Raw genomic sequence first — 8,532 nt, 5'->3', positions numbered from 1 at the left:
GGTGGTGAGTGCTGCACTGCTCTTGGTGAGGTTTCCAGCAAAACAGTCTCTCAGGAACACCCACTGCCCACCCATTCACCACCGTTCTTCCCTGGCAGGTGCTGTCCACCTCCTGTGCCTCAAGAGCAAGGAGTCTGGCCTCCCATGTGAGGCCTGGCACTGGCCTCTGGGGCTGGGTCCCATGGCCTGCCAATGTTCACACTCAGGACCTCTCTAAGGGAAGATGATCCTTCAGTGGTTTCTCAAAGCCAAGGCTGAAGGAAGGCTCTTCCCTGGCCTGCGATGGCCCAGGACTCAGAAGTCCAACGATAGTCCTGGGCACCTGTCTGGGAACCCATGATGAGGGGTCTGTGCCCCCTGAAGGACTGGCCCCCTCTAGACCAGCAAGTTTGGCCCAGCCTGGCCCAGGGCTTTGATATAAACTTGAGAGGGGGGAACAGTGAATAAAATGAGCAGACAAGTCTGCACCCAGCTGTGCACAGCACACGGTGTGATCCTGGGCAAGGCCTTCCCACTTGTAGTGAAGTGGGCAGCAGGGGCTGGATGAAGGGTGAGGATGCCTGGAGCTCCCAGACCAGGCTCAGGGTGAAGTGCAGATTCCTGGGTCTCCTACGTCAGACTCTCCAGGGCTGCGACCCTGGAATCTCTATGAACATTAACACTGCAGCTGGCTGCTGGGGAGGCTGCTGGGTCCTGGCTTTGGAAGGCAGAAGTAAGGGCTGTGTATGCCAGCAGGTAAGGAGACGGGGGCTTCAGGGGTCATGAAACGCAGAGGAACCCCTATCTTTCAATTTCCCTACCCTTACGTGGACCCGGGAGGGTCTCGGAGCTGCATGGTCACGGGGCCCTGAGAAGGGTAGTAAAGAATACAACCAGGATGGCCCGTTGGTCTCCTCAGCCTGGTCCTTTCACTTGCCCAAAGGACAGTGGCAGAGGGGTTGGGACAGCCAGGGCTGGGGTGGGTGGCCCTTGTTGCCCAAGGAGATGCTTTCAGAATCCCCCTCCCTCTGGAGTTTCCAGCGGCAGAACACAGCCCTGTCTAGTATTTGACCAAATATGGTGGTATCTCTCGAAGGGCTCGAGCCCCAGCCAGCTTCTCAGTTATGCTGTGGAAACCTGCCCTGGACAGATTAATCTTGTGACATTCAGGAGCGCTTCTCGTCCTGCCTTCTTCCCCTTGCCAATTCCTGTAAATGGCCAAGATGAGTCCTCAGCAAGACAGGGCAGTGCTGGCGGTCTGTCCCGGCAGCCCTCCCCTGCTCTTCGCCGCCCCCCACGCCTCTCTGTGTGGGTTCACTTGCTCGCTCACATTCGGCTGGCCTGTTCCCTCCAGGTGAGAGACCTTGGCATGTGAGTCCAGGACCTGGGGACTCTGGGGTCACCTGAGCTCATGAAATTGTGGCCTGAGTCTGGGAGGGCTTGAGCTCTCTCAGCCAAGAGGGTGGGCCTCAGGGACAGAAGGCTGTTGGTCAAGTAATAAAAACCATGTCAGCTCTAATGCTAATCAGAAGAGCTAATGTTTATAAAATCACTTTATAATAAAATTTTCATTGAGGGGCCCGGGTTGTGGCTCAGTGGTAGAGCGTTTGCCTAACATGCGTGAGGCACTGGGTTCGATCCCTGGCACCACATAAAAAATAAAAACAAATAAAATAAAGATACATCTACAACTAAAATATTTTTTTAAAATATTTTTTATTGAGCACTTACTATGTGCCAGGCTCTGTGCCAGCTATTTAACATGGATCATTTCATGTATTCCTTCTGGAAGCCTCAAGGGCTGGATGCTACGATTATTCCCATTTCAGAGATGTGGGAACTGAGGCTCAGAATGATATCAAGGAGGAATCTCCAGGTCACTGTCTCTTCCTGGGCATAACTCCCATTTTACAGAAAAGGTTGAGAGAGAAGGGGGCCTCCCAAGCAGCCACACAGGGAAGGCCCAGGAGTGGAGACCTTGCACATGTGAGGGGAGTGCTGCATTAGGAAGGCCAGTTGATCAACCATAAAGTCCTTGTGGATCTGCCACCGGCCTGAGCGAAGCACCCAGGCTCAGAAACACATTCACAGCAGGCTGGAGTTGTGCAGAAAACATCCCCAAACAGCATGGGGTGAGGGATAGAGTTCCAGACCAGAACCAGGCACAAACCCCAGCTTATTTCCTCCAACTCACCGTGTGACACTGGGCAGATCCCTTCTTCGAGCAGGCCTCAGTTTCCCCGACATCCGAGGCTGGCAGAGGCTGAGAGCCTGGGACGGTTTCCCGGGGAGGTAGGGCCAGCACTCTCTCTGAGAACATTTGCTCTCTTGACCAACTGGCGGCCCATCCCTCCTCCACCCTCACCCCCTTGCCATCCCCAAAGCAAACGAAGCTGATTGTCTTAGCTGGCCTTGTGGGTGCTGGCCGGGCGGCCAGCCGCAGGCCACAGGCGGAGGTGCCACCAGCCAGAGCCCCGCCAGACACACAGGGCATTGTCCCTTGGTCAACAGCCCCTGGGCACCTCAGCCCAGTGCCTGGCCTGCCCCCCACACACCTCACCGTCTGCCCTGCGCTAGACCCAGCCAGCTGGGGGCCCAAGGCTCCAGCTGATGATGAGCCCACCCACCCACTCCCCCAGCAGCCCCCTGTAGAGCTATAATTGCTGCGCTCCGTCCTGTTGCTGCCATTCTCTCCACAGCGGCATCTGGGGTTCCAGGCGGGCAGCAGCTGCAGGCCGCCGACAGCCCGGGATGGACTGGCCACACAACCTGGTACGTGGCGCTCCCAGCCCCACCCCCACCCCGTAGGGCCTGAGTGCTTTAGTATTTCTTTCCTATTGATTAATGACTGCCTGTGTTTGGCTTGGACTCTGTGGAGGTGAGCTCTCCCTCTGTCCTCCCCTCCAGGACGAGAGAGAAACAGAGCTGGTCTCAGAGCCTGCAGGCATGGCTGGCCACTCCGACTCCTGCTTAGGGTTCGGCCCCTCCACACTGACGCTCTTTCAGGCAGGGGCATCTGGGGAGATCCTGGCAAACTCAGTCACTGGGGTTTTTTCCAGGCCTGGGATCCAGGGGAGCTGTGTGACCTTGGGCAAGTCCTTCTGTTTCTGTTTCCCATCTGGAAAGTGAGGGAGGGGGACCTTGGGTCTCCTCTGGGTTTCTCTGGGTGGACAGCCAGAATTAAGAATGCCACGCGAGGAGCTCGGACAAGAGAAACATTTTTCTGCTCTAGAATCTAGAACCAAAAAGAAGAATGTAGTGACTTGAACCTCTTTTGCAGATTTTGTGCCAGGGAATGGGTCCCCCAAGAGGGCCTGTGCTGAGACTTGTTCCCCAGGGTCAAGCCTTGTTGGGTAGCCTGGGCAAATCTGACCTGGATCCTGTGGGCTGGGGGAGGGCTGCAGGGAATGTGTGGGGCCTGGCTAGATTCAGGGCCGAGACTCCCTAGAAGTCAGTCTATTCTGGAAGCTCTGCGCCCCACCCAGGTTCCCAGGGCCTGTTTCTCCCTGGCCTCCAGGGGAGCCTGGTTCTTCCACGTGAGACAGGCTTTCCTGACGTGCTGGTCCTGGGGAGGGAAAGTGGGCAGCAGAAGGCCCAGGGTGGCCATGAGTGGGGCGGGGCAGGGCCGGTCACACAGGGGTCCTTGAGAAGAGGCCCTCGGGAGCCCTAGCCTGGGACTGGCGCATCTCCCCCAGTTCACCCCTGCCCCCTTCCTCCCACCCACTCTCCTTCAGCCTGTTTCCTTTCAGCAAAGCTCTTAACCAGCTCAGACCTCTCTTGTGCTCCCCTCCCTGGAAGACTGAGACTCACTCTGCCCATGTCACAAGCCTCCCCTGAGTCCCCTGCCCAGGAAAGCTTGATGGGCCTGCTGCTCTGGCACAAGCTGAGAGGAGCCCTGCTTTTCTCCAGCCACCTCTGCACAGGCTGGTTCCTCCACTTGACACTAGCATTGTTTTCCCTCCAGGACTGTCACCCAGGACAGGGTTGGTGGTGTCATCCATTCACTCATACCTGAGTTCCTAGCACCACAGATGCAAAGGACCAGACTGACATAGTGCCTTGGAGAGTCTGTGCTCAGTGGAGGCCCAACATATAAAAATGTCACACATACAATTGTAAGATGACAGTCATGCAAGTGACTCATGGATTATGAGAGCCAAGGAAGTCCAGAGGCATCCCTGAGGCAGTGACACTAGGTCCCACATGTGAGGGTGCAAAGGGGTTTAGAAGGTGAAGGGAAGAGGCAGAACTGTGTAGACAGAGGCCTGTGCAAAGTGCCTGTGGCAGGAGGGAACGAGGCCAGAACAAGAGATGGAAGACTGGGGCTGGAGCACGAATATGAGAGGAAGCCGAGAGGGGCCTGGGGGTTCCTAAGGGCAATGGGAATGGTGCTAGTGGGAGGTGACATTACTAAATTTGCATTTTAAACAGCTGTCCTTGGCCACAGTGTGGGGAGAATTGGTTGGAAGAACCAGAGGGGGTTTGGGAAGCCCAGCTAGGGGGCTGTGGAGCTGTCCTGGAAGCCCGGACAGTGCTGCAAATAGAATGGATGGGTGGGAAGATTTTTCCGAGGTGCCCTATTTTTAGGACTTCAAGATGGGGGGAGGTGTGACTGGTGCCCATCATGGGATGGGGTGCACAGCAAGCACCCGCAAACATGGGACCAGGCCAGGGCGTGGTAGGTGAAGGGGGCCCATTGCAGAAGCCTTTCTTCTTCCATCTCTGCTCCCTGGGCCCTGAGTCTTGCCCCAGAGAGAGACATGGTACTCCCAGGGTTGACCAGTGGCCTTCCTCCCCAGCTTCTCCTTCTGGTCATCTCCATCTTTCTGGGGCTGGGCCAGCCTAGGAACCCCAAAGGCAAGAGGAAAGGGCAAGGACGGCCTGGGACCCTGGCGCCTGGGCCTCACCAGATGCCACTTGACCTGGTGTCCCGGGTGAAGCCCTATGCTCGTATGGAGGAGTACGAGAGGAACCTTGGAGAGATGGTGGCCCAGCTCAGAAACAGCTCGGAGCCAGCCAAGAGGAAGTGTGAGGTGGACCTGCAGCTGTGGCTGTCCAACAAGAGGAGCCTGTCTCCCTGGGGCTACAGGTAGGTGGCGGCAGTGGCAGGCCAGATTTCTATTGGAGGGTGGGGGCCTTTGCCAACCCCAGTCATTGAAACGGTCAGAACTTTGGGTTCAGAAGTCGGCAGTCTGGGTTTGAACCTGGTTCTGCCCCTCACCCGCTGTGAGGCTTTGGCCCAGTTCTAGTCTTTCCAGGGCTCAGTTTCCCCAACTGTAGCAGAGATGATAGTAGCACTCACTTTGCAGGCTTATTATATGCATATCCATGCACAGCACTGCCCTTACTGTCCCAGCTGAAGTGCCTGCAAGGCCTTCCCCAAGTGTCACTTTGTCCAGCAGCCTAGTGCCTGGCGCACAACTGTCAGTGGCCATGTTGGTGGCTGGGCTCACGCCTACCTCTCATGCCAAACGGGGACCTCCCTAATGCCTGCACCAGGATCACCTAAGGGCTTCCATGCCCCAGCCTGTCACAGTGTCCGGGACTCAGGCCAGAATATTTATCTACATAGAGTACGACACACAGCCAGGTTTTGACTTGGGAATCCACCCTGCTACCCTGGGTTCTTACCGTAGATAGAGCTTCACTCCCCAGCTCAGAGCCTGCACATGGAAGGGACCACTGTAAAGGTATTGAGTGAAAATAAAGAAACAGGCTGGTCCTCAAGAGTCCTCCATTCAGTCACATGGTTTATCTCCTGAGACCCCAGGACAGCACTCTGGACTTCAGTGATAGTAAAAAAAAATCTCATATATGGTAGCCACTGGCCTCAGGTGGCTATTGAGCAATTGAAATGTGGCCAATGAGACTGAAGAACTAATTTTGATTAATGTCAATGTATGTTGGCCATACATTGTACTGTGGCCAGTGGCTACAGTATTGGACAGTGCAATACATTATAGCCAATGTACTGTGGCCACTGGCTACAGTATTGGACAGGGCAATCCTGGAATGGGACTATTGGGCAGGACGTAAGGATCCTCCAGAGTCTGGCTTCCCTCAATTTACTGGGCCCATGAACCAGTCAGGGAGCTTGTAGAAATGCAGGCTCTGGTTCAAGGGGTTCCGTGTTTCTAACAATGTCCCAAGCATAATAAGGTGATGCTGGTGCCAAATGTTCCATAGGTCTAGTTCACCCATCCCCCATCCCCGCTTAATGAAGGCAACAACTAAGGTACAGAGGAAAGTTCCAGCAAGTTCCTCTAGGTTCCATGAGAGCACCAGGAAGGGGCTAATCTGTTTTATTCAACAAATATTTTAAAAGCTCAGGACAGAATTGCTCACATGGTGAATCTGTAAAATGTGTTAAATGAGTGGAGACGGAGCCTAAAGTGTACTCAGCTGCCTTGACTTCTCTTCTGCTGGAAAGTCACATCAATGGGTTCCCATTTTATTTCTGTAAGTTCCTCCCAAATATAAAAATAGGGTGGGGAAGCAGAGGAGGGCTCTTAGGCCTCTCTGTTGTACTCACAGCACACTATAGTACAGGGATGGGCATCTTGCTGGATAGAAGGAAGCGGGTGACTGGTGACCTTGACCTGGATAGCTTCTAGGACGGAGGCTTGCCTTCCTTCCTGATGGCATCTCCATTTTCCTCACCAGAAACGTGAGTTGATTACCACCCTTCCTTCCAGCGCAGCACAGTCTTGCTGTAGAAATCAAAACTTTGGTTAGGGCCAGGCCGGCACAGCAGCAGCTTTTAATTTCAGCGACTGAGGCTGAGACAGGAGGATTGCATGTTCAAGGCTAGCCTCAGCAATTTGGCAAGTCCTTGTCTCAAAATTAAAAATAAAATAAAGGGCTGGGGATGTAGTTCAGTGGCAAAGCACCCCTGGGTTCAATCCTTACTACCTAAACAAACAAAAAGCAGCAACAACCAAAAGCGAAGGTGGGGGCTTGGGGAGGGACATCGTTTGCTCATTTGTGACCGCACCTTCACCTTGAGCTCTGCCTGCTCGCTCCCCGCAGCATCAACCACGACCCCAGCCGCATCCCCGCGGACCTGCCCGAGGCCCGTTGCCTGTGTCTGGGCTGCGTGAACCCCTTCACCATGCAGGAGGACCGCAGCATGGTGAGCGTGCCGGTGTTCAGCCAAGTGCCGGTGCGCCGGCGCCTCTGCCCGCCACCGCCGCGAACCGGGCCCTGTCGCCAGCGCGCGGTCATGGAGACCATAGCCGTAGGCTGCACCTGCATCTTCTGAACCTTCGGCATCAGAAGGCAGGCCGGCTGCTGAAGTCCGCCTCCCTGCACCCCGCGACTGCAAGGCTGATGAAAAGTAAATGCTGTCCTCTGTAAAGCAAGACTTTGGGTTTGCTGCTTGCGGCTCTGAAGCCCAAAGTGGGATGGGGCTTGGCCATCCCCGGAGGCTCACTTCCGTTCAGTATAAAGGAGGATTTTCCGTCACTCTGACTCCTTTAACTCTGAGATAGGCTATTAAACACTTCATTCAAGCTGGACCTGGTAGCACTTGCCTGTAATCTGAGGCTGAGGCAGGAGGATCCCAAGTACCAGCCAGCCTCAGCAATTCAGCAAGGTCTAAGCAACTTAGCCAGACCCTGCCTCAAAAAAAAAAAAAAAAAAAAAAAAAAAAAAAAAAATTGAGGACTGGGGATAAAGCTTAGTGGTAAAGTGTTCCTTGGGTTCAGTCACCAGTATTAAAAACAAAACAAAACAAAAAACCCACACCAAAACACAAAACAACAACAACAACAACAAAACTGCCTTCATCTCTATCACTTAGGACAGTAACATGCTCCTTTCAGGATTATAAGCCTGTATTCCACCCATATTATTGAAACTTGGTAGACATAAACCCATATGGGAATTAATAGCTGATTCTATCCAAGTCACTCAGGATCCTGAAAAATGACTATTTTGAAGTGGTGAGCTCTGCACCCTGGAAGCGTCAAACTAGGGCTGAGCCTCTCAAGGAGGTTGGGAGGCCAGTCCTTGCCTGGTTATAGTAGATGATTCATAAGATATCTCTCAGTTCTGAGATTTCTCTGCAGATCAGACTTAGGCCCCCCAAAGTGCCTTCAGGTTGCCACAGACTAGGCATTTTCAACATGGGCCAGTGACCCCTTAAAATTTTCATGTGTGTCTATACTGTTGTCTGGGCTGGGATCCCTGGCTTTGAAGAAACTGTCAGGAGTGGGGCGGAGTCAATGCGGGTCATTCTTTCACCCAGCTCTGTCCACATCACATTCGGTTAGACAGTTTGCTGTTCTCAACCGTTCGCAAGTCTCAGAATCCCCTGGAAGGCTTGTTGAAGCAGACTGTTGGGCTCCACACCTAGAGGTCCTGATTTAGGTGGGGACTGGATATTTTTCATTTTTATGCAATGGTTTCTTTTTCTTTGTAGTATAGTGGTTTCCAGGTGCTGCTGCTGCCTCTGGTCTGGGACCACACTTTGGGAACCCCTGGCTTTTATCAAGACACTTTACTGATCAAAAAAGGTGGCATGGCCCTCCTTGCCCATGCTGGCTCTTGCCC

At 53.9% G+C, this 8,532-nt stretch overlaps 1 protein-coding gene across 2 annotated transcripts; it reads left to right on the top strand.

Annotated features, from left to right (window-relative positions):
* Nucleotides 1-570: 570 nt before the first annotated feature.
* On the top strand, nt 571-7,496 carry Il17b (interleukin 17B). Of its 2 annotated transcripts, XM_048811781.1 has the most exons (5): nt 571-735; nt 1,076-1,333; nt 2,679-2,751; nt 4,779-5,068; nt 7,009-7,496. In XM_048811781.1, exons 2-5 carry the CDS (start codon nt 1,194-1,196, stop codon nt 7,238-7,240), a joined length of 735 nt encoding a protein of 244 aa, XP_048667738.1. In that variant the 5' UTR covers nt 571-735; nt 1,076-1,193; the 3' UTR covers nt 7,241-7,496. The 2 variants fall into 2 exon arrangements, with proteins under 2 accessions (XP_048667738.1, XP_015333162.2); XM_015477676.2 differs by lacking the exon at nt 1,076-1,333 and having other exon boundaries at nt 572-735.
* The last annotated feature ends 1,036 nt before the right edge of the window (nt 7,497-8,532 follow it).

The sequence above is a fragment of the Marmota marmota genome, unplaced genomic scaffold, assembly GCF_001458135.2.
Source record: "Marmota marmota marmota unplaced genomic scaffold, marMar, whole genome shotgun sequence".
Lineage (NCBI taxonomy): Eukaryota > Metazoa > Chordata > Mammalia > Rodentia > Sciuridae > Marmota > Marmota marmota.
Note: the sequence above shows the minus strand (reverse complement) of the source record. Positions and strands in the feature narration are given on the sequence as shown.

Bases quoted from the DNA above. Each gene is read 5' to 3' on its own strand.
- Il17b (XM_048811781.1), top strand. From the start codon at position 1,194: ATGGCCAAGATGAGTCCTCAGCAAGACAGGGCAGTGCTGGCGGTCTGT. The intron at 2,752-4,778 runs GTACGTGGCGCT...CTTCCTCCCCAG, and splicing joins TGGACTGGCCACACAACCTG to CTTCTCCTTCTGGTCATCTC. The intron at 5,069-7,008 runs GTAGGTGGCGGC...CGCTCCCCGCAG, and splicing joins CTGTCTCCCTGGGGCTACAG to CATCAACCACGACCCCAGCC.